The 26,257-nt window shown below is 46.4% G+C and overlaps 1 protein-coding gene across 2 annotated transcripts; it reads right to left on the bottom strand.

Annotated features, from left to right (window-relative positions):
• Window positions 1-400: 400 nt before the first annotated feature.
• LY96 (lymphocyte antigen 96) lies at window positions 401-26,257 on the bottom strand. Of its 2 annotated transcripts, XR_005456246.1 has the most exons (6): window positions 26,100-26,257; window positions 22,755-22,844; window positions 19,955-20,083; window positions 18,133-18,185; window positions 14,099-14,237; window positions 401-461 (listed from the first exon to the last, which is right to left on the bottom strand). XR_005456246.1 is itself a non-coding variant. In XM_038766752.1 (5 exons), exons 1-5 carry the CDS (start codon window positions 26,209-26,211, stop codon window positions 14,151-14,153), a joined length of 471 nt encoding a protein of 156 aa, XP_038622680.1. In that variant the 5' UTR covers window positions 26,212-26,257; the 3' UTR covers window positions 13,740-14,150. The 2 variants fall into 2 exon arrangements, 1 of the variants encoding a protein (XP_038622680.1); XM_038766752.1 differs by lacking the exon at window positions 401-461 and having other exon boundaries at window positions 13,740-14,237.

The raw sequence follows: 26,257 nt of genomic DNA, 5'->3' as shown, positions 1-26,257 counted from the left end.
CTCGGACTCCAAAGCCCGGGCTCTTTCCACTGAGCCACGCTGTTTCTGAATAATAAAATTATTATTTTATAAAATACAGCTAGGGGAAGCAGCGGAGGGTAAGGTCACGGACAAGTGCTCATCACCGGGGATTTTTCCCGTTACTCCGATTCATCCCAAATCCGGCTGGCTCTTGGTCGGGGGGCGTCCAATCCATTCCTAACCCACCCTGGCTCCCACTCAGAAATGGCCTCTGCCGAGTGAGGCGTTCAGAAAGACGTCTAACCCGGCCACGTGCGGAAGACCGAGCCCAAAGGTCCAGCCGAATGACGCACGGCTGGGCCCAAATCATCATCAATCGTATTTATTGAGCGCTTACTGTGTGCAGAGCACTGTACTAAGCGCTTAGCACTTAGCAAATGGCTTCTGTCTCCTACGCCGAAATCCTCCGGGTTGTCACGTCCCCCGCAGCAAGCCAGACCCTGAAATAATAATAATAATAACAATAATGGCATTTACTAAGCGCTTACTACGTGCAAAGCACTGTTCTAAGCGCTGGGGAGGTTACAAGATGATCAGTTTGTCCCACCTGGGGCTCACAGGCTTCATCCCCATTTTACAGATGAGGGAACTGAGGCCCAGAGAAGTGAAGTGACTGGCCCAAGTCACCCAGCTGACAGTTGGTGGAGCCGGGATTTGAACCCGTGACCCCTGACTCCAAAGCCCGGGCTCTTTCCACTGAGCTTCTCTAAAAATAGGGGTCCGGGGGCGTCTACCTAGTTTTATCCTGCAGACTTTTTTCTTTTCCTCCCGCATCCTTGGGATCCTGGGAGCTTGTCTGGTTCTCTCCGTCTTCCCGGGCGATCCGCGGCGTTCCGTAAAATGAAGGGATATGCCCAGCGTAAACTGCAATTCCTCCCCAAAATGTGGGAATGCCGGTGCACTCGGCCTGTGGGATTTGCCTCCAAAGGATGATGAAGATGGCATTTATTAAGCGCTTACTATGGCACATAGTAAGCACTTAACGAATACAGCAATTACTACTGTTATTATTCCTCTCTGGGCCTCAGTTACCTCATCTGTAAAATGGGGACCGTACCCAGCCGGATTAGCGTGTGTCAAACCCCAGCCCTTAGTACGATGCCAGGCACATAGTAAGTGCTTAACAAATACTGCAATTAATATTATTATTATTATTATTCCTCTCTGGGCCTCAGTTACCTCATCTGTAAAATGGGGACTGCATCCAACCCGATTAGCTTGTATCTTCCCCAGCGCTTAGCATGATGCCTGGCACATAGTAAGCACTTAACAAATGTGGCAAGTATTAGTGTTATTATTCCTCTCTGGGCCTCAGTTACCTCATCTGTAAAACGGGGACTGTATCCAACCCGATTAGCTTGTGTCAAGCCCCAACAGTTAGTACGATGCCTGGCACATAGTAAGTGCTTAACAAATACCACAATTAATATTTTATTATTATCATTATTACTCTCTGGGCCTCAGTTACCTTATCTGTAAAATGGGGACTGTATCCAACCCGATTAGCTTGTATCTTCCCCAACGCTTAGTACGATGCCTGGCACATAGTAAGCACTTAACAAATACAGCAATTATTACTGTTATTATTCCTCTCTGGGCCTCAGTTACCTCATCTGGAAAATGGGGGCTGTATTCAACCCGATTACCTTTTATCTTCCCCAGCGCTTAGTATGATGGCTGGCACATAGTAAGCACTTAACGAATACAGCAATTATTACTGTTATTATTCCTCTCTGGGCCTCAGTTACCTCATCTGTAAAATGGGGACTGTACCCAGCCGGATTAGCTTGTGTCAAACCCCAGCCCTTAGTACGATGCCAGGCACATAGTAAGTGCTTAACAAATACTGAAATTAATATTATTATTATTATTACTCTCTGGGCCTCAGTTACCTCATCTGTAAAATGGGGGCTGTATCCAACCCGAGTAGCTTGTATCTTCCCCAGCGCTTAGCATGATGCCTGGCACATAGTAAGCACTTAACAACTGTGGCAATTATTAGTGTTATTATTCCTCTCTGGGCCTCAGTTACCTCATCTGGAAAATGGGGGCTGTATTCAACCCGATTAGCTTGTATCTTCCCCAGCGCTTAGTACGATGGCTGGCACATAGTAAGCACTTAACGAATACAGCAATTATTACTGTTATTATTCCTCTCTGGGCCTCAGTTACCTCATCTGTAAAATGGGGACTGTATCCAACCCGATTAGCTTGTATCTTCCCCAGCGCTTAGTACGATGCCTGGTACATAGTAAGTGCTTAACAAATACTGCAATTAATATTATTATTATTATTATTCCTCTCTGGGCCTCAGTTACCTCATCTGGAAAATGGGGGCTGTATCCAACCCCAGTAGCTTGTATCTTCCCCAGCGCTTAGCATGATGCCTGGCACATAGTAAGCACTTAACAAATGTGGCAATTATTAGTGTTATTATTCCTCTCTGGGCCTCAGTTACCTCATCTGTAAAATGGGGACTGTATCCAACCCGATTAGCTTGTATCTTCCCCAGCGCTTAGTACGATGCCTGGTACATAGTAAGTGCTTAACAAATACTGCAATTAATATTATTATTATTATTATTCCTCTCTGGGCCTCAGTTACCTCATCTGTAAAATGGGGGCTATATCCAACCCAATTAGCTTGTATCTTCCCCAGCGCTTAGTACGATAGTTGGCACATAGTAAGCACTTAATGAATACAGCAATTATTACTGTTATTATTCCTCTCTGGGCCTCAGTTACCTCATCTGTAAAATGGGGACTGCATCCAACCCGATTAGCTTGTATCTTCCCCAGCGCTTAGTACGATGCCTGGCACATACTAAGCGCTTAACAGATACGGCAATTATTACTGTTATTATTCCTCCCTGGGTCTCAGTTACCTCATCTGTAAAATGGGGACTGTATCCAACCCAATTAGCTTGTGTCAAACCCCAGCCCTTAGTATGATGCCTGGCACATAGTAAGTGCTTAACAAATACCGCAAATATTATTATTATTCCTCTCTGGGCCTCAGTTACCTCATCTGTAAAATGGGGACTGTATCCTACCCAATTAGCTTGTATCAAACCCCAGCCCTTAGTATGATGCCTGGCATATAGTAAGCGCTTAACAAATACCCCAATTATTATTAGTGTTCCTCTCTGGGCCTCAGTTACGTCATCTGTAAAATGCTGACTGTATCCTACCCAATTAGCTTGTGTCAAACCCCAGCCTTTAGTATGATGCCCGGCACATAGTAAGCGCTTAACAAATACCCCAATTATTATTAGTATTCCTCTCTGGGCCTCAGTTACCTCATCTGTAAAATGGGGACTGTATCCAACCCGATCAGCTTGTGTCAAACCCCAGTCCTTAGTACGATGCCAGGCGCATAGTAAGTGCTTAACAAATACCGCAATTATTATTATTATTCCTCTCTGGGCCTCAGTTACCTCATCTGTAAAATGGGGACTGTATCCAACCCAATTAGCTTGTGTCAAACCCTGGCCTTTAGTACGATGCCCGGCATATAGTAAGCGCTTAACAAATACCCCAATTAATATTATTATTATTCCTCTCTGGGCCTCAGTTACCTCATCTGTAAACTGGGGACTGTATCCTACCCGATTAGCTTGTGTCAAACCCCAGCCTTTAGTATGATGCCTGGCACGTAGTAAGCGCTTAACAAATACCCCAATTATTATTAGTATTCCTCTCTGGGCCTCAGTTACCTCATCTGTAAAAAGATGACTGTACCCTACCCAATTAGCTTGTGTGAAACCCCAGCCTTTAGTATGATGCCTGGCACGTAGTAAGCGCTTAACAAATACCCCAATTATTATTATTATTCCTCTCTGGGCCTCAGTTACCTCATCTGTAAAATGGGGACTGTATCCTACCCAGTTAGCTTGTGTCAAACCCCAGCCCTTAGTATGATGCCGGGCATATAGTAAGCGCTTAACAAATACCCCAATTATTATTAGTATTCCTCTCTGGGCCTCAGTTACCTCACCTGAAAGATGGGGACTGCACCTATCCTGATGAGCTCGTCATCTACCCCGGCGCTTGGTACAGCGCCCGACACTTGGAAAGAAGTTAACAAATACCAGGAAAAGGAAAAGGAGGAAAGTCTGCGGCCGCCACCGCTGTCCCCAAAGCCGGGAGGGTTTCGGCGGAGCCTATTTTGGGGAGCAGATGGCCCGCCCACGGGGGGACAAAGGAGACGAGCGGCGAAGCTTCTCTCCCACGAGCCATAAGGGTGCGAGGCGGAAGAGGAGAAGTGGCGCGGGGGCCAGGACCAGCCAAACTGGGCGATGAGATCCGACAGATTGGCATCGTCACCACCCTGACAAAGAAGAGGAAGACCAACGGTCTCTGTTAAGGCCTTACTACGCGCCAGTAATAATAATGGCATTTATTAAGCGCTTCCTATGTGCAAAACACTGTTCTAAGCACTGGGGAGGTTACAATAATAATAATAATAATGGCATTTGTTAAGCGCTTGCTATGTGCCAACCACCGTTCTAAGCATTGGGGAGGTTACAATAATAATAATAATAATGGCATTTGTTAAGCGCTTGCTATGTGCCAAGCACTGCTCTCAGCACTGGGGAGGTTACAATAATAATAATAATAATAATGGCATTTGTTAAGCGCTTGCCATGTGCCAACCACCGTTCTAAGCATTGGGGAGGTTACAATAATAATAATAATAATGGCGTTTGTTGAGAGCTTGCTATGTGCAAAGTACTGTTCTCAGCACTGGGGAGGTTGCAATAATAATAATAATAATAATGGCATTTGTTAAGCGCTTGCTATGTGCCAAGCACTGTTCTAAGCACTGGGGAGGTTACAATAATAATAATAATAATAATGGCATTTGTTAAGCGCTTGCTATGTGCCAAGTACTGTTCTAAGCGCTGGGGAGGTTACAATAATAATAATAATAATGGCATTTGTTAAGCGGCTTGCTATGTGCAAAGCACTGTTCTCAGCACTGGGGAGTTTACAATAATAATAATAATAATGGCATTTGTTAAGCGCTTGCTATGTGCCAAACACTGTTCTCAGCACTGGGGAGGTTACAATAATAATAATAATAATGGCATTTCTTAAGCGCTTGCTATGTGCAAAGTACTGTTCTCAGCACTGGGGAGGTTACAATGATAATAATAATAATGGCATTTGTGAAGCACTTGCTATGTGCAAAGCACTGTTCTAAGCACTTGCTATGTGCAAAGCACTGTTCTAAGCACTGGGGAGGTTACAATAATAATAATAATAATAATGGCATTTGTTAAGCGCTTGCTGTGTGGAAAGCACTGTTCTAAGCACTGGGGAGGTTACAATAATAATAATAATAATGGCATTTGTTAAGCACTTGCTATGTGCCAAGCACTGTTCTAAGCGCTGGGGAGGTTACAAGGTGATCAGGTTGTCCCACGGGGGGCTCACAGTCTTCATCCCCATTTTCCAGACGAGGTAACTGAAGCCCGGAGAAGTGAAGTGACTGGCCCACGGTCACACAGCTGACAAGTGGCGGAGCCGGGATTTGAACCCATAATAATAATAATAATGGCATTTATTAAGCGCTTACTATGTGCCAAGCACTGTTCTAAGCGCTGAGGAGGTTACAAGGTGATCAGATTGGCCCACAGGGAGCTCGCAGTCTTCATCCCCATTTTACAGATGAGGGAACTGAGGCCCAGAGAAGTGAAGTGACTGGCCCACAGTCACGCAGCTAAGTGGCGGAGCCGGGATTTGAACCCATAATAGTTATAATAATGGCATTTATAAAGCGCTTACTATGTGCAAAGCACTGTTCTAAGCGCTGGGGAGGTTACAAGGTGATCAGGTTGTCCCATGGGGGGCTCGCAGTCTTCATCCCCATTTTCCAGATGAGGGAACTGAGGCCCAGAGAAGTGAAATGCTTGCACACAGCTGACAAGTGGCGGAGCCAGAATTTAAACCCATAATAATAATAATAATAATAATAATAATAATAATAATGGCATTTATTAAGCGCTTGCTATGTGCCAAGCACTGTTCTAAGTGCTGGGGAGGTTACAAGGTGATCAGGTTGTCCCATGGGGGGCTCGCAGTCTTCATCCCCGTTTCCCAGATGAGGGCACTGAGGCCCAGAGAAGTGAAGTGACTTGCCCACAGTCACACAGCTGATAAGTGGCGGAGCCAGGATTTGAACCCATAATAATAATAATAATAGCATTTATTAAGCGCTTACTATGTGCAAAACACCGTTCTAAGCACTGGGGAGGTTACAAGGTGATCAGGCTGTCCCATGGGGGGCTCCCAGTCTTCATTCCCATTTTCCAGCTGAGGGCACTGAGGCCCAGAGAAGTGAAGTGACTTGACTTAGAACAGTGCTTGGCACATAGTAAGCGCTTAATTAATGCCATCATTATTATAAATAGAAATAAATCAACGACGGATGTGGACACGAGCGGTGTGGGGCTGGGAAGGGGGGATGAAGAAAGAGAGCGAGTCTGGGCGACGCAGAAGGGAGCGGGAGAAGAGGAAAGGAGGGAGCAGTCAGGGAAGGCTTCCTGGAGGAGACGGGCCTTCAGTAAGGCTTGGAAGCGGGGGAGAGTCACTACTGGATGGCCGCTTCTCTGTGGCCCTCCCCATGTGGACTCTGAATCACTGCCAGGGAGTTGGCACGAGCGGGCATCTCCTCCCCATTTGACAGATGGGGCAACTGAGGCCCAGAGAACTCTGCCCTGCGGGAGCGGATTGCCAGAGAGACGAGCCTCGAGGTGGGCCGCCCACGGTGGCCGGTGCCAATCTGTCGGATCTCATTCAATCGTATTTATTGAGCGCTCAGTGCAGTGCTCTGCACACAGTAAGCGCCCAATAAATACAATTGATTGATCGATTATTGAGCGCTTACTGTGTGCAGAGCACACGGTATTTGTCATCGCCCAGTTTGGCTGGTCCTGGCCCCCGCGCCACTTCTCCTCTTCCGCCTCGCACCCTTATGGCTCGTGGGAGAGAAGCTTCGCCGCTCGTCTCCTTTGTCCCCCCGTGGGCGGGCCATCTGCTCCCCAAAATAGGCTCCGCCGAAAACCTCCCGGCTTTGGGGACAGCGGTGGCGGCCGCAGACTTTCCTCCTTTTTCTTTTCCTGGTATTTGTTAACTTCTTTCCAAGTGTCGGGCGCTGTACCAAGCGCCGGGGTAGATGACGAGCTGATCAGGATAGGTGCAGTCCCCATTTTTCAGGTGCGGTAACTGAGGCCTAGAGAGGAATACTAATAATAATTGGGGTATTTGTTAAGCGCTTACTATGTGCCGGGCATCGTACTAAAGGCTGGGGTTTGACACAAGCTAATCGGGTTGGATACAGTCCCCATTTTACAGGTGAGGTAACTGAGGCCCAGAGAGGAATACTAATAATAATTGGGGTATTTGTTAAGCGCTTACTATGTGCCGGGCATCATACTAAAGGCTGGGGTTTGACACAAGCTAATTGGGTAGGATACAGTCATCTTTTTACAGATGAGGTAACTGAGGCCCAGAGAGGAATACTAATAATAATTGGGGTATTCGTTAAGCGCTTACTACGTGCCGGGCATCGTACTAAAGGCTGGGGTTTGACACAAGCTAATCGGGTTGGATACAGTCCCTATTTTACAGGTGAGGTAACTGAGGCCCAGAGAGGAATACTAATAATAATTGGGGTATTTGTTAAGCGCTTAACTACAGGCCGGGCATCGTACTAAAGGCTGGGGTTTGACACAAGCTAATCGGGTTGGATACAGTCCTCATTTTACAGGTGAGGTAACTGAGGCCCAGAGAGGAATACTAATAATAATTGGGGTATTTGTTAAGCGCTTAACTACAGGCCGGGCATCGTACTAAAGGCCGGGGTTTGACACAAGCTAATCGGGTTGGATACAGTCCTCATTTTACAGGTGAGGTAACTGAGGCCCAGAGAGGAATATTAATAAGAATTGTGGTATTAAGCGCTTACTACGTACATAAGCTAATCGGGTTGGATACAGTCCCCATTTTACAGGTGAGGTAACTGAGGCCCAGAGAGGAATATTAATAATAATTGTAGTATTTGTTAAGCGCTTAATATGTGCCGGGCATCGTACTAAAGGCCGGGGTTCGACACAAGCTAATCGGGTTGGATACAGTCCCCATTTTACAGGTGAGGTAACTGAGGCCCAGAGAGGAATATTAACAATAATTGTAGTATTTGTTAAGCGCTTACTATGTGCCGGGCATCGCACTAAAGGCCGGGGTTTGACACAAGCTAATCGGGTCGGATACAGTCCCCATTTTACAGGTGAGGTAACTGAGGCCCAGAGAGGAATATTAATAATAATTGTGGTATTAAGCGCTTACTATGTACATAAGCTAATCGGGTTGGATACAGTCCCCATTTTACAGGTGAGGTAACTGAGGCCCAGAGAGGAATATTAATAATAATTGTAGTATTTGTTAAGCGCTTACTATGTGCCGGGCATCGTACTAAAGGCCGGGGTTTGACACAAGCTAATCGGGTCGGATACAGTCCCCATTTTACAGGTGAGATAACTGAGGCCCAGACAGGAATACTAATAATAATTGGGGTATTTGTTAAGCGCTTACTATGTGCCGGGCATCGTACTAAAGGCCGGGGTTTGACACAAGCTAATCGGGTCAGATACAGTCCCCATTTTACAGGTGAGGTAACTGAGGCCCAGAGAGGAATATTAATAAGAATTGTGGTATTAAGCGCTTACTACGTACATAAGCTAACTGGGTTGGATACAGTCCCCAATTTACAGGTGAGGTAACTGAGGCCCAGAGAGGAATATTAATAATAATTGTAGTATTTGTTAAGCCCTTAATATGTGCCGGGCATCGTACTAAAGGCCGGGGTTCGACACAAGCTAATCGGGTTGGATACAGTCCCCATTTTACAGGTGAGGTAACTGAGGCCCAGAGAGGAATATTAATAAGAATTGTGGTATTAAGCGCTTACTATGTGCCAGGCATCGTACTAAGGGCTGGGCTTTGACACAAGCTAATCGGGTCAGATACAGTTCCCATTTTACAGGTGAGGTAACTGGGGCCCAGAGAGGAATATTAACAATAATTGTGGTATTAAGCGCTTACTATGTGCCAGGCATCGTACTAAAGGCTGGGGTTTGACATAAGCTAATCGGGTTGGGTACAGTCCCCATTTTACAGATAAGGTAACTGAGGCCCAGAGAGGAATAATAACAGTAATAATTGCCATATTTGTTAAGCACCTACTGTGTACCAGGCATCAAACTAAGTACTGGGGAAGATACAAGCTAACAGGGTTGGATACAGTCCCCATTTTACAGATGAGGTAACTGAGGCCCAGAGAGGAATAATGGTAACGATAGTAATTGCGGTATTAAGCGCTTACAATGCGCCAGGCATTGTACTAAGCGCTGGGGTAAATATGAGCTACAGCGGCGTGGCTCAGTGGAAAGAGCAAGGGCTTTGGAGTCAGAGGTCATGGGTTCAAATTCCCGCTGTGTGACTTTGGGCAAGTCACTTAACTAGTCTGGGCCTCAGTTACCTCATCTGTAAAATGGGAAATAAAACTGTGAGCCCCCCGTGGGACAACCTGATCACCTTGGAACCTCCCCAGCGCTTAGAGCAGTGCTCAGCACATAGTAAGCACTTAACAAATACCATTATTATTATTATTTGTTAAGCGCTTACTATGTGCCAGGCATCGTACTAAGCGCTGGGGTTTGACACAAGCTAATCGGGCTGGATATAGCCCCCATTTTACAGATGAGATCACTGAGGCCGAGAGAGGACTAATAACAATTATAATTGCGGTATTTGTTAAACGCTTACTATGTGCCAGGCATCGTACTAAGCGCTGGGGAAGATACAAGCTAATCAGGTTAGAGACAGTCCCCGTTTTACAGATGAGGTAACTGAGGCTCAGCAAATAAGAATAATAATGATAATAATTGTGGTATTAAGCTCTTACAATGCACCAAGCATTGTAATAATAATAATAATGGTATTAAGCGCTTACTATGTGCAAAGCACTGTTCTAAGCGCCGGGGAGGTCACAAGGTGATCAGGTTATCCCACGGCCACTAAGCGCTGGGGTAAATATGAGCTAATCAGATAAGATACAGTCCCCATTTTACAGATGAGGTAACTGAGGCCCAGAGAGGAATATTAATAATAACTGTGGGATTTGTTAAGTGCTCACTATGTGCAAGGCACTGTACTAAGCACCTGCATCGATACGAGCTAATCAGGTTAGATACAGTCCCCATTCTACAGATGAGGTAACTGAGGCCCAGAGAGGAATATTAATAATAACTGTGGGATTTGTTAAGCGCTCACTATGTGCAAGGCACTGTACTAAGCACCTGCATCGATACGAGCTAATCAGGTTAGATCCAGTCCCCATTTTACAGATGAGGTAACTGAGGCCCAGAGAGGAATATTAATAATAACTGTGGGATTTGTTAAGCGCTCACTATGTGCAAGGCACTGTACTAAGCACCTGCATCGATACGAGCTAATCAGGTTAGATCCAGTCCCCATTTTACAGATGAGGTAACTGAGGCCCAGCGAATAATAATATCAATAATAACAATAATAATTGTGGTATTTGTTAAGTGCTCACTATGTGCCAGGCACTGTACTAAGCGCTGGGGTAGATCCAAGCTAATCGGGGTGGACACAGTCCATGTCCCACATGGGACTCACAGTCTTCATCGCTTAGTACAGTGCCCTCCACACAGCGCTCAATAAATAATAATAATAATAATGGCATTTATTAAGTGCTTACTTTGTGCAAAGCACTGTTCTAAGCGCTGGGGAGTTTACAAGGTGATCAGGTTGTCCCATGGGGGGCTCACAGTCTTCATCCCCATTTTACAGATGAGGGAACTGAGGCCCAGAGAAGTGAAGTGACTCGCCCGAAGTCACCCAGCTGACAAGTGGCGGAGTCGGGATTTGAACCCATGATCTCTGACTCCAAAGCCCGGGCTCTTTCCACTGAGCCACGCTGCTTCTCTATAATAATGAAGGCATTTATTAAGCACTTACTATGTGCCAAGCACTGTTCTGAGCACCAGGGAAGTTACAATAATAATAATAATAATAATAATAATAATGGCATTTATTAAGCGCTTACTATGTGCCAAGCACTGTTCTGAGCACCAGGGAAGTTACAATAATAATAATAATAATAATAATAGCATTTATTAAGCGCTTACTATGTGCAAAGCACTGTTCTGAGCACCGGGGAAGTTACAATAATAACAATAATAATAATAATAATAATAATGGCATTTATTAAGTGCTTACTATGTGCCAAGCACTGTTCTGAGCGCTGGGGAAGTTACAAGGTGATCAGGTTGTCCCACGGGGGGCTCCCAGTCTTCATCCCCATTTTCCAGATGAGGTCACTGAGGCCCAGAGAAGTGAAGTGACTCGCCCGAAGTCCCACAGCTCACAAGTGGTGGAGCCGGGATTTGAACCCACGACCTCTGACTCCAAAGCCCGGGCTCTGTCCACTGAGCCACGCTGCTTCTCTAAATACGACTGAATGAATTCTGCAGGGAACTGAGGCACAGAGAGGTCACACAGCAATCAGTCAATGGTATTTATTGAGCGCTTCCCGCGTGCAGAGCACTGTGCTGAGCTCTTGAGAGAGCACAACACAATCAATCGTATTTAATCGTATTTATTGAGCGCTTACTGTGTGCGGAGCACTGTACTAAGCGCTTGGGAAGTCCAAGTTGGCAGCATATAGAGACGGTCCCTACCCAACAGTGGGCTTACAGTCTAAAAGGGGGACAGAGTTGGTCGACATATTCCCTGCTATGACAAGCGTAAGCCCTGACTCTGTGCCAAGCACTGTGCTAAGCGCCGGAGCAGAAATAATAAACTTACATCGAACCTTGGTCCTGCCGACATGGGGCTCCCCATCTAAAAGAGTGAGGGAACAGGAACCTTGTCCCCATTTTACAGATGAGGGAACTGAGGCCCAGAAGTTGAGCCCACTGTTGGGTCGGGACCGTCTCTGTATGTTGCTGATTTGTACTTCCCAAGCGCTCAGTCCAGTGCTCTGCACACAGTAAGCGCTCAATAAATAAATAAATATCTATTCTATTTATTTTATTTTGTTAGTAAGTTTGGTTTTGTTCTCGGTCTCCCCCTTCTAGACCGTGAGCCCGTTGTTGGGTGGGGACCGTCTCTAGATGTTGCCAACTTGTACTTCCCAAGCGCTTAGTACAGTGCTCTGCACACAATAAGCGCTCAATATATATGATAAATAAATAAATACATAAATAAATAGGACCGAGAGTGAGCGCGTCCCACTCGATTAGCTCGGATCCACCCGGGCGCTTAGTACAGTGCCTGGCGCCTAGTAAGCGCTGAATGAACAACATTAAGAAAGAATCAAAGATGGACTTGCTAAAATAATAATAATAATAACGATGGCATTTATTAATTCATTGGACACAGTCCATGTCCCACATGGGACTCACAGTCTTCATCGCTTAGTACAGTGCCCTGCACACAGTCAGTGCTCAATAAATAATAATAATAATAATAATAATGGCATTTATTAAGTGCTTACTACGTGCAAAGCACTGTTCTAAGCGCTGGGGAGGTTACAAGGTGATGAGGTTGTCCCACGGGGGGCTCACAGTCTTCATCCCCATTTTACAGAGGAGGGAACTGAGGCCCAGAGAAGTGAAGTGACTGACCCAAAGTCACCCAGCCGACAATTGGCGGGGCCGGGATTTGAACCTGTGACCTCCGACTCCAAAGCCGGGGCTCTTTCCACTGAGCCACGCTGCTTCTTGTAAAATAAAATGAATTCAATATTCTCTACCAGGAAACACGGGAAACATCCGGGAAGAGCTCAGTGGAAGGAGCTTGGGAGTCATGGGTCATGGGTTCAAATCCCGGCTCCGCCACTTGCCAGCTGGGTGACTTTGGGCGAGTCGCTTCACTTCTCTGGGCCTCAGTGACCTCATCTGTCAAATGGGGATGAAGACTGGGAGCCCCACGGGGGACAACCTGATCACCTTGTATCTCCCCCAGCGCTTAGAACAGTGCTTGGCACATAGTAAGCGCTCCCGGCTCCGCCACATGTCTGCTGTGTGACCTTGGGCAAGTCACTTCTCTGAGCCTCAGTGACCTCATCTGTCAAATGGGGATGAAGACCGGGAGCTCCCCGGGGGACAACCTGATCACCTTGTATCCTCCCCAGCGCTTAGAACAGTGCTTGGCACATAGTAAGCGCTTAACAAATGCCATCATTATTATTATTATTATTATTAACAAACACCATTATTATTATTATTTGCCAATGGAGAATGGAGGATCGATGCAAATGGAGACTTTCCCTTGATGGGAAGACTGTGAGCCCACTGTTGGGTAGGGACTGTCTCTAGATGTTGCCAATTTGTACTTCCCAAGCGCTTAGTACAGTGCTCTGCACATAGTAAGCACTCCCGGCTCCGCCACATGTCTGCTGTGTGACCTTGGGCAAGTCACTTCTCTGAGCCTCAGTGACCTCATCTGTCAAATGGGGATGAAGACTGGGAACCCCACGGGGGGCAACCTGATCACCTTGTATCCTCCCCAGCGCTTAGAACAGTGCTTGGCACATAGTAAGCGCTTAACAAATGCCATCATTATTATTATTATTATTATTATTATTATTATTAACAAACACCATTATTATTATTATTTGCCAACGGAGAATGGAGGATCGATGCAAATGGAGACTTTCCCTTGATGGAAAGACTGTGAGCCCACTGTTGGGTAGGGACTGTTTCTATATGTTGCCAATTTGTACTTCCCAAGCGCTTAGTCCAGTGTTCTGCACATAGTAAGCGCTCAATAAATACGATTGATGACGACGGAAACCTTGAGAAACGATCTCTTCTGGGTCGGTACGATGCTTCTTTCGGTGGAGGAGAAGTCTAAATCTAGACTGTGAGCCCGCTGTCGTCAACCTGGACTTCCCAAGCGCTTAGCACAGTGCCCTGCACACAGTAAGCGCTCAATAAATACGATGGAATGAATGAATCTCAGTGGTGGGCCTTCTCCACAACCTTTCCGTGAAGAAATGGGGCATCGATCCATCCTCGGGAAGCGTGGGGCGGATTATTTGAGGATCACTGTGGCGTTCACGCAGAAAATCAAATCGTTGGATCTGCCGGATATACCTTCGAAAAGGACAGTGTACTGCCCCTGAAACAGAGAAAGCGCAAAAAAATCCCAATTTTAAGTCATCATCATCATCATCAATCGTATTTATTGTCCCCCGGGGGGCTCCCAGTCTTCATCCCCATTTTCCAGATGAGGGAACTGAGGCCCAGAGAAGCGAAGTGACTCGCCCCAAGTCACCCGGCTGCCAATCGGCGGGGCCGGGATTTGAACCCGTGACCTCCGCCTCCAAAGCCGGGGCTCTTTCCACCGAGCCACGCTGCTTCTTGTAAAATAAAATGAATTCAATATTCTCTACTGGGTTGTTTCTCAGCTCGCGGGAAACATCCGGGAAGAGCTCAGTGGATTTGAACCCGTGACCTCGGACTCCAAAGCCGGGGCTCTTTCCACCGAGCCACGCTGCTTCTTGTAAAATAAAATGAATTCAATATTCCCTACCGGGTTGTTTCTCAGCTCGCAGGAAACATCCGGGAAGAGCTCAGTGGATTTGAACCCGCGACCTCGGACTCCAAAGCCCGGGCTCTGTCCACTGAGCCACGCTGCTTCTCGAAATATGACTGAATGAATTCCGCAGGGAACTGAGGCACAGAGAGGTCACACAGCAATCAGTCCATGGTATTTATTGAGCGCTTCCTGCGTGCAGAGCACTGCGCTGAGCTCTTGAGAGAGCACAACACAATCGATCGTATTTATTGAGCGCTTACTGTGTGCAGAGCACTGTACTAAGCGCTTGGGAAGTACAAATTGGCAACATATAGAGACGGTCCCTACCCAACAGTGGGCTCACGGTCTAAAAGGGGGAGACAAAACCAAACATGCTAACAAAATAAAATAAATAGGATAGATATGTACAAGTAAAATAAATAAATAGAGTAATAAATATGTACAAACATCTATCCAGGTGCTGTGGGGAAGGGAAGGAGGTAATATGGGGGGGATGGAGAGGGGGACGAGGGGGAGAGGAAGGAAGGGGCTCAGTCTGGGAAGGCCTCCTGGAGGAGGTGACCTCTCAGTAGGGCCAGTAAATCCTGGGCCCAAGCGGGCCGGCCTGGTGAAATGATGAAAACCGCGCTCCCCGTAGCTTCTCGGTGACGATTCATCAGCTTTGCATTCGGAAAAACCGTTGGGAATTAAATTCGGAGTTGGCGGATATTCTCTGTTAATAATAATGATGATGACGGTGTTTGCGAAGCGCTTACTATGTGCCATAGTAAGCTGGCACAGTAAGTAATAATAATAATAATAATGGCATTTATTAAGCGCTTACTACGTGCAAAGCACCGTTCTAAGCGCTGGGGAGGTTACAAGGTGATCAGGTTGTCCCACGGGGGGCTCCCAGTCTTCATCCCCATTTTCCAGATGAGGGAACTGAGGCCCAGAGAAGCGAAGTGACTCGCCCAAAGTCACCCGGCTGACAATTGGCGGGGCCGGGATTTGAACCCGTGACCTCCGACTCCAAAGCCGGGGCTCTTCCCACCGAGCCACGCTGCTTCTTGTAAAATAAAATGAATTCAATATTCTCTACCGGGTTGTTTCTCAGCTCACGGGAAACATCCAGGAAGAGCTCAGTGGATTTGAACCCGCAACCTCGGACTCCAAAGCCCGGGCTCTGTCCACTGAGCCACGCTGCTTCTCTAAATACGACCGAATGAATTCTGCAGGGAACTGAGGCACAGAGCGCCGGGGTGGGGGGGATACAAGGTGGTCAGGTTGTCCCACTTGGGGCTCCCAGTCTTCAGCCCCATTTTCCAGATGAGGGAACCGAGGCCCAGAGAAGTTGTGACTCTCCCAAAGTCACACAGAGCAGAGACGTGGAGGAGGCGGGATTTGAACCCATGACCTCTGACTCCCAAGCCCGGGCTCTTTCCACTGAGCCACACTGGTCGCATCTCTGAACTGAAGGACCTCAGACGTGAGTCATTTTCTGTTCCTCAAAAAATTTCAAGAGATCTTTCGACCTTGGCTTTACCCTCACTCTGAAGGGTTTTAAAACTCCGCACCCCGTTCCCTGCCCTCAAGAAGCTTACGATCTCAGGGAAGTCGGAGGTATTGAGAAGCAGCGTGGCTCAGTGGAAAGAGCCCGGGCTTTGGAGTCGGAGGTCGTGGGTTCAAATCCCGGCTCCTCCCATTGTCAGCTGGGTGACTTTGGGCGAGTCGCTTCACTTCTCTGGTGGGCCTCAGTTCCCTCGTCTGTCAAATGGGAATGAAGACTGGGAGCCCCTTGTGGGACAACCTGATCACCTTGTCACCTCCCCAGCGCTTAGAACAGTGCTTTGCACATAGTAAGTGCTTAATAAATGCCATCTTTATTATTATTATTATTAATCTCAGAAAGAAGCCGTCGAAAAGAAGAGAAAAACGTTTCCTCTGCCTTTTCCCTCTCCCTCTAAAAGACATCTTATTCATTCATTCACTCAATCAATCGTATTTATTGAGCGCTTACTGTGTGCAGAGCACTACACTAATTCTCTTGAGAAGCAGCGTGGCTCAGTGGCAAGGGCCCGGGCTTTGGAGTCAGAGGTCATGGGTTCGAATCCCGGCTCCGCCACATGTCTGCTGGGTGACCTTGGGCAAGTCACTTCACTTCTCAGAGCCTCAGTTGCCTCATCTGTCAAATGGGGATGAAGACTGTGAGCCCCACGGGGGACAACTTGATCACCTGGTATACCCCCAGCGCTTAGAACAGTGCTTAGCACATAGTAAGCGCTTAACAAATACCATCATCATCATCATCTTCCCTGTGGCTCAGTTTCCCAATCTGTAAAACGGGGATTCAATCTCTGTTCTCCCTCCGAGTTGGACTGTGAGCCCCTTGAGGGACAGGGACTGCGTCTCACCTGTCTTTTATTTATCCCAGTGCTTAGTGCAGTGCTTGGCACAAAAAAATGCCTCACAGATACCACAGTTATGCTGATTATTAGCTATATGATTATCTTCATATTTATTTATTCTATTCATTTTATTTTGTTAATATGTTTTGTTTTTCATTCATTCATTCAATCGTATTTATTGAGTGCTTACTGTGTGCAGAGCACTGGACTAAGCGCTTGGGAAGTCCAAGTTGGCAACATCTAGAGACGGTCCCTACCCGACAGCGGGCTCACAGTCTAGATGGGGGAGACAGACAACAAAACAAAACATATTAACAAAATAAAATAAATAGAATAAATATGTACAAGTAAAATAGAGTAATAAATATGTACAAATATATATATACAGGTGCTGTCTCCCCCTTCTAGACTGTGAGCCCGCTGTCGGGTAGGGACCGTCTCTAGATGTTGCCGACTTGGACTTCCCAAGCGCTTAGTACAGTGCTCTGCACGCAGTAAGCGCTCAATAAATACGATTGAATGAATGAATGAATGAATCTGGGCCTGGAAGATTCGTTTAAACGCTCCAGAATTTCCTTTCCGATTAATCCTCCTGTGGGGATTCTTGGGAATTCCGATTAATCCTCCTGTGGGGCTTCTTGGGAATTCTTGACCCTCCCGCCTTTCAAACGGGCTGGAGAAGCAGTGTGACTCAGTGGAAAGAGCCCAGACTTGGGAGTCACAGGACCTGAGTTCCAATCCTGCCTTCGCCACTGGCCCGCTGTGCGACCTTGGGCAAGTCGTTTCGCTTCTCCGTCCCTCAGTTCCCTCATCTGGAAAATGGGGATTAAGACCGTGAGTCCCGTGGGGGACGGGGACCATGTCCAATCCAATTACCTTGTCTCTAGCCCAGGGCTTAGTACAGTGCCTGGCACGTAGTAAGCACTTAACATAGACCGCAGATGTCATTTTCTAGACTGTGAGCCCGCTGTTGGGTAGGGACTGTCTCTAGATGTTGCCAACTTGGACTTCCCAAGTGCTTAGTACAGTGCTCTGCACACAGTAAGCGCCCAATAAATACGACTGAATGAATTATTTAGTATTATTACCTGGGGAAAAATAAATTTCCTGTAGGAGAACGGCACGGTGATATTGATCGTCTCTGCAAAGGAAAGAAAAAAACTGTCAGCCCCAACGAATGATGATGACGATGGCATTTGTTAAGTGCTTACTATGTGCCAAGCACTGCTCTAAGCGCTGGGGTAGATACAGAGTAATCAGGTTGTCCCCCATGGGGCTCACAGTCTTCATCCCCATTTTACAGATGAGGGACCTGAGGCACAGAGAAGTTAAGTGACTGGCCCAAGGTCACGCAGCAGACAAGCGGCGGAGCCGGGATTAGAACCCATGACCTCTGACTCCCAAGCCCGGGCTCTTTCCACTAAGCCCCTTCCTTCCTCTCCCCCTCGTCCCCCTCTGCATCCCCCCATCTTACCTCCCTCCCTTCCCCACAGCACCTGTATATATGGATATATGTTTGTACATATTTTTTTACTCTATTTATTTATTTATTTAATTTATTTGTACATATCTATTCTATTTATTTTATTTTGTTAGTATGTTTGGTTTTGTTCTCTGTCTCCCCCTTTTAGACTGTGAGCCCACTGTTGGGTAGGGACTGCCTCTATATGTTGCCAATTTGTACTTCCCAAGCGCTTAGTACAGTGCTTTGCACATAGTAAGCGCTCAATAAATACGATTGATGATGATGATGATGATGATCTATCCATCTATCTATATCGATATACGTATCGATATTTATACTGTGTCCACCCCGATCTGCTTGTATCCAACCCAGCACTTAGTACAGTGCCTGGCACCTAGTAAATACTTTACAACTACCATTATCATCATTAATAATAATTCAGACCCCCACTAAACGGGATTCATTTCTTTTTGCCGCTCATTGACATAGAAATCCTTCTCCCAGACTTTCTTCCTTACTGGGTGTCTCGCTTAAGTCGACGTGGACACTTTTCAGCCAGAAATGAAGCTCAGAATTTGGGAACCGGGAATCTTTTCCCCTTCTAAATCCCGCAATCCGGTCTGTCCGTTATTCCCCTTCCCCGAGATGTAGCTTCCGCTTCTCCCAAGTCTCCGGAAATGCTTTAAATCTTATCTCCTTCCCTTCCCCACAGCACCCGTATATATGTATATATGTTTGTACATATTTATTACCCTATTTATTGATTGATTTTACTTGTACCTATCTATTCTATTTATTTTATTTTGTTAGTATGTTTGATTTTGTTCTCCGTCTCCCCCTTTTAGACTGTGAGCCCACTGTTGGGTAGGGACCGTCTCTAGATGTTGCCAACTTGGACTTCCCAAGCGCTTAGTCCAGTGCTCTGCACACAGTAAGCGCTCAATAAATACGATTGATTGATTTAAAGCGTTTGCAAAGCGATTCGAGCCAAAGGAGCGATTGAGTGTCTACGTGGGCAGCACTGAACTAAGCACTTCGGAGGCGCTTAGTAGTAGACGCGATCGATCCCTGCCTTCAAGGATTTACAAGGAAGAGGCGGCTACTACAGTGAACTACACAGGGCGGCGGAGGTTCAAATTCGAAGGAGGCTGGAGTACGAGAACGACGAACTCCGCTCCTCTCATCATCAATCGTATTTATTGAGCGCTTACTATGTGCAGAGCACTGTACTAGGCGCTTGGGAAGTACAAATTGGCAACATAGAGAGACAGTCCCTACCCAACCCTGGTGTGGCTTAGCACCGGGTAGATTGGAAGCTTCTGGAGAGCGGGGATCCTTTCTGCTGATCCACCGTGCTCCTCCGAGCGCTCAGTACAGTGCCCAGCCCACCGGAGAGAGCGCCGAAGGGGCCCGTTAGCTCCGTGGGCGGCGCGGGGCAGGCCTACCTCCCTTCAGGACTCCGCAGAAGGAGTATTCGTCGTCAAATCCGCGGCACAGGGGCTCTGTGAATTTGGCCACCTGGACAGCCTTGAACCACACCTGGATAGCCACGCTCAACTCGATAATGTCTCTCTCTGCAGAGACAAATAATAATAATAATAATAATAATAATAATAATAATAATGGCATTTGCAAAGCACTTACGAGGTGCCAAGCGCTGTTCTAAGTAATGGGGTAGATTCAAGGTCATTCGTTCATCCCATCGTATTTACCATTCATTCAATCGTATTTATCAATCAATCGTATTTATTGAGCGCTTAGGGTAGATTCGACGTAATTCATTCATTCAATCGTATTTGTCGAGCAATGAGATAGATTCAAGGTCATTCGTTCATTCAATCGTATTTGTCGAGCAATGAGATAGATTCAAGGTCATTCGTTCATTCAATCGTATCTGTCGAGCAGTGAGATAGATTCAAGGTCATTCGTTCATTCAATCGTATTTGTCGAGCAATGAGATAGATTCAAGGTCATTCGTTCATTCGATCGTATTTATCGAGCGCTTACTGTGTGCAGAGCACTGGGCTAAGTGCTTGGGAAAGACAAATCATAACATAGAGAGATGGTTCCCACCCAACAACGGGCTTACGGTCTGCCATGGCTTTTAACTACCTTTACGTAAGTAGGGGAAACTTGTGCTACAAGAGGTAATCAATCAATCAATCAATCGTATTTATTGAGCGCTTAGGGTAGATTCGAAGTAATTCATTCATTCAATCATATTTGTCGAGCAATGAGATAGATTCAAGGTCATTCGTTCATTCAAACGTATTTGTCGAGCAATGAGATAGATTCAAGGTCATTCGTTCATTCAATCGTATTTATCGAGCGCTTACTGTGTGCAGAGCACTGTACTAAGCGCTTGGGAAGTCCAAGTTGGCAACATCTAGAGACGGTCCCCACCCAATAACGGGCTCACGGTCGGCCATGGCTTTTAACTACCTTTACGTAAGTAGGGGAAGCTTGTGCCACAAGAGGTAATCAATCAATCAATCAATCGTATTTATTGAGCGCTTACTGTGTGCAGAACACTGGACTAAGCGCTTGGGAAGTCCAAGCTGGCAACATATAGAGACGGTCCCTACCCAACAGTGGGCTCACGGTCTAGAAGCTAAAACTTACCTTTCCGTCAGTTCCAACTTATTGAACAGAGGTACCAAGCTACAAGAGGTAAAACTCACCTCTCCGTCAGTTCCAACTTATTGAACGGCGGTACCAAAAATTGTCCTTCCTTTCGTAGAACTTATTGGCCGCGGACTTTCGGGACGTAGCTGCCGGTATCAGCTTGATCGAAGGCATCGCGTACCCAGCAAAGCTCTCACGTTATAACAATCTCAAAAGTAGAACTTACATCACGTGTAAGACATGTTTTGTGCCATGCTACGCCCCGGGGCAAGGAGACTAAGGGTAGCTTTCAGAGGACTGCCTGTGTTTTCTCTAAAAGTCATACGTGTCTGTGTCCTGTGAACTGATGTAGTGCTTCACATTTGTGAATAATAATAATAATAATAATAATAATAATAATAATAATGGCATTTGTTAAGCTCTTACGAGGTGCCAAGCGCTGTTCTAAGTAATGGGGTAGATTCAAGGTCATTCGTTCATTCCATCGTATTTATCATTCATTCAATCGTATGTATCAGTCAATCAATCAATCAGTTGTATTTATTGAGCACTTAGGGTAGATTCGAAGCAATTCATTCATTCAACCGTATTTGTCGAGCAATGAGATAGATTCAAGGTCATTCGTTCATTCAATCGTATCTGTCGAGCAATGAGATAGATTCAAGGTCATTCGTTCATTCAATCGTATTTATCAATCAATCAATCAATCGTATTTATTGAACGCTGACTGTGTGCAGAGCACTGGACTAAGCGCTTGGGAAGTCCAAGTTGGCAACATCTAGAGACGGTCCCTACCCAACAGCGGGCTCATGGTCTAGAAGGTAAAACTACCTTTCCGTCAGTTCCAACTTATCGAACAGCGGTACCAAGCTACAAGAGGTAAAACTCACCTCTCCGTCAGTTCCAACTTATTGAACGGCGGTACCAAAAATTGTCCTTCCTTTCGTAGAACTTATTGGCCGCGGACTTTTGGGACGTAGCGGCCGGTATCAGCTTGATGGAAGGCATCGCATACCCAACAAAGCGCTCGCGTTATAACAATCTCAAAAGTAGAACTTACATCATCATCATCATCATCATCAATCGTATTTATTGAGCGCTTACTATGTGCAGAGCACTGTACTAAGCGCTTGGGAAGTACAAATTGGCAACATATAGAGACAGTCCCTACCCAACAGTGGGCTCACAGTCTAAAAGTGTAATGATGTACATTCCCCCTCGTCCCCCTCTCCATCCCCCTCATATTACCTCCTTCCCTTCCCCACAGCACCTGTATATATGGATATATGTTTGTACAGATTTATTACTCTATTTATTGATCGATTTATTTTACTTGTACATATCTATTCTATTTATTTTATTTTGTTAGTATGCTTGGTTTTGTCGTCTGTCTCCCCCTTCTAGACTGTGAGCCCGCTGTTGGATAGGGACCGTCTCTCTAGGTTGCCAACTTGGACTTCCCAAGCGCTCAGTCCAGTGCTCTGCACACAGTAAGCGCTCAATAAATACGATTGATTGATTGATTGATTGATTGATTGATAATTTGCTTCCGGCCTGTTGCTAAGCGACACACACACCTCCAAATTCTCCAGCTCCATCACAGTGAAGAAGCCAACTTACTGGGGACGAAGAAAAGGTACAGGTCATCCTTGGTGTTGTCTTTCGTCAAACAGCTTTTGACTCCAAGGGAGAGCATGTGAGAGATGCCACCTAAGTGGAAAAGACATCCCCGCGAATAAGTTATCAAAGTCATCCACCGTCCATCCCCCGGCCCCCTCCTACCTCACTTGGCCGCCCTCCTGCGCCAACCGGGCCCGCACGCTCTCCTCCTCTGATAATAATCATAATGATGGCATTTATTAAGCGCTTACTATGTGCCAAGCGCCGTTCTAAGCGCTGGGGAGGTTCCAAGGTGATCAGGTTGTCCCACGGGGGGCTCACAGGCTTCATCCCATGAGGTCACTGAGGCCCAGAGAAGTGAAGTGACTTGCCCAAAGTCACGCAGCTGACAATCATAATAATAATGATGGCATTTATTTAGCGCTTACTATGTGCCAAGCGCCGTTCTAAGCGCTGGGGAGGTTACAAGGCGATCAGGTTGTCCCACGGGGGGCTCACAGTCTTCACCCCCATTTTTCAGATGAGGGAACGGAGGTACAAAGAAGTGAAGTGACTTGCCCAAAGTCACACAGCTGACAATAATAATAATAATGATGGCATTTATTTAGCGCTTACTATGTGCCAAGCGCCGTTCTAAGCGCTGGGGAGGTTACAAGGTGATCAGGTTGTCCCACGGGGGGCTCACAGTCTTCACCCCCGTTTTTCAGATGAGGGAACGGAGGTACAAAGAAGTGAAGTGACTTGCCCAAAGTCACACAGCTGACAATAATAATAATAATGATGGCATTTATTTAGCGCTTACTATGTGCCAAGCGCCGTTCTAAGCGCTGGGGAGGTTACAAGGCGATCAGGTTGTCCCACGGGGGGCTCACAGTCTTCACCCCCGTTTTTCAGATGAGGGAACGGAGGTACAAAGAAGTGAAGTGACTTGCCCAAAGTCACACAGCTGACAATAATAATAATAATGATGGCATTTATTTAGCGCTTACTATGTGCCAAGCGCCGTTCTAAGCGCTGGGGAGGTTACAAGGTGATCAGGTTGTCCCACGGGGGGCTCACAGTCTTCACCCCCATTTTTCAGATGAGGGAACGGAGGTACAAAGAAGTGAAGTGACTTGCCCAAAGTCACACAGCTGACAATAATAATAATAATGATGGCATTTATTAAGCGCTTACTATGTGCCAAGCGCTGTTCTAAGCGCTGGGGAGGTTACAAGGCGATCAGGTTGTCCCACGGGGGGCTCCCAGTCTTCATCCCCATTTTCCAGATGAGGGAACTGAGGTACAAAGAAGTGAAGTGACTTGCCCAAAGTCACACAGCTGACAATAATAATAATGATGATGGCATTTATTAAGCGCTTACTATGTGCAAAGCCCCGTTCTAAGCGCTGGGGAGGCTACAAGGTGATCAGGTTGTCCCATGGGGGGCTCCCAGTCTTCACCCCCATTTTTCAGATGAGGTCACTGAGGCCCAGGGAAGTGAAGTGACTTGCCCAAAGTCACACAGCTGACAATAATAATAATGATGATGGCATTTATTAAGCGCTTATTCTGTGTAAAGCTCTGTTCTAAGCCCTGGGGAGGTTACAAGGGGATCAGGTTGTCCCACGGGGGGCTCCCAGTCTTCATCCCCATTTTACAGAGGAGGGAACTGAGGCCCAGAGAAGTGAAGTGACTCGCCCAAAGTCCCACAGCTGACAATTGGCGGAGCCAATGTACATATCTGTGATTGTAATTGTATTTGTATTGTCATTCTGGAATCTGTAATTGTATTTATCCCTTTGTTCTTCCCCCCCACCCAGCCCAAAGCGCTTATGTCCTTTCAAGCGCTTAGTACAATGCTCAAATAAATAATAATAATAAATAATGGTGGCTTTTATTAAGCACTTACTAGGTGCAAAGCAATGTTCTAAGTGCTGGGGAGGTTGCAATTCTATAATTCTGTATAGTGCTCAGATAATAAATAATAATAATAAATGATATTAATAATAATAAATAATGACATTTATTAAGCGCTTACTACGTGCAAAGCACTGTTCTAAGCGCTGGGGAGGTTGTAATTCTGTAATTCTGTATAGTGATCAAATAAATAATAATAATAATAAATAATAATTAATAATGGCATTTATTAAGCGCTTACTATGTGCAAAGCACTGTTCTAAGCGCTGGGGAGGTTGTAATTCTGTAATTCTGCATAGTGCTCAAATAATAAATAATAATAAATAAATAATAATAAATAATAATGGCATTTATTAAGCACTTACTATGTGCAAAGCACTGTTCTAAGTGCTGGGGAGGTTACAAGGGGATCAGGTTGCCCCACGGGGGGCTCCCAGTCTTCATCCCCATTTTACAGAGGAGGGAACTGAGGCCCAGAGAAGTGAAGTGACTCGCCCAAAGTCCCACAGCTGTCAATTGGCGGAGCCAATGTACATATCTGTAATTGTAATTGTATTTGTATTGTCATTCTGGAATCTGTAATTGTATTTATCCCTTTGTTCTTTCCCCGTCCCACCCCAAAGCGCTCAATAAATATGATTGAATGAATGAATGTCGGGTAGGGACCGGCTCTAGATGTTGCCAACTTGGGCTTCCCAAGCGCTTAGTCCAGTGCTCTGCACACAGTAAGCGCTCAATAAATACGATTGAATGAATGAATGTCGGGTAGGGACTGCCTCTAGATGTTGCCAACTTGGGCTTCCCAAGCGCTTAGTCCAGTGCTCTGCACACAGTAAGCGCTCAATAAATACGATTGAATGAATGAATGTTGGGTAGGGACCGTCTCCAGATGTTGCCAACTTGGATTTCCCAAGCGCTTAGTCCAGTGCTCTGCACACAGTAAGCGCTCAATAAATATGATTGAATGAATGAATGTTGGGTAGGGACCGCCTCTGGATGTTGCCAACTTGGACTTCCCAAGCGCTTAGTCCAGTGCTCTGCACACAGTAAGCGCTCAATAAATACAATTGATTGATTGATTGAACTAGCCCACTGTGGGGTAAAGACTGTCTCTATATGTTGCCAACTTGTTCTTCCCAAGCGCTTAGTCCAGTGCTCTGCACACAGTAAGCGCTCAATAAATACGATTGAATGAATGAATGTGCAAAGCACCGCCGACTTGGACTTCCCAAGTGCTTAGTCCAGTGCTCTGCACACAGTAAGCGCTCCATAAATACGATTGAATGCGTGAATTTTCCAGATGAGGTCACTGAGAGGCGCAGAAGAAGTGACCGGGCCGAGGTCTCCCAGCAGCTGGATTAGAACCCAGATCCCCTGATGCCACCAGGCCAGGAGGAGGGGAGCCCCCCACCCGCGTCCGGGGGTCCGGGGGCGAATCCGACCCACCGCAGAAGGAGTAGGAGATGGACAGGTCCGGCGAGGTGCAGAGGAGCCGGCTCTCCGGGCCTTCGAGGGCTGCGGACCCCAGCAGGGCCGTCCAGAGGAAGAGTGGAAACATGGCGAGGGGCTTCCCAAGCCCCCCACCCCAGAAACACCACCAGCTC

Source organism: Tachyglossus aculeatus, chromosome 25 (genome assembly GCF_015852505.1).
Source record: "Tachyglossus aculeatus isolate mTacAcu1 chromosome 25, mTacAcu1.pri, whole genome shotgun sequence".
Lineage (NCBI taxonomy): Eukaryota > Metazoa > Chordata > Mammalia > Monotremata > Tachyglossidae > Tachyglossus > Tachyglossus aculeatus.
The sequence above is the reverse complement of the archived record's forward strand: the minus strand, read 5'-3'. Positions and strand labels throughout refer to the sequence as shown.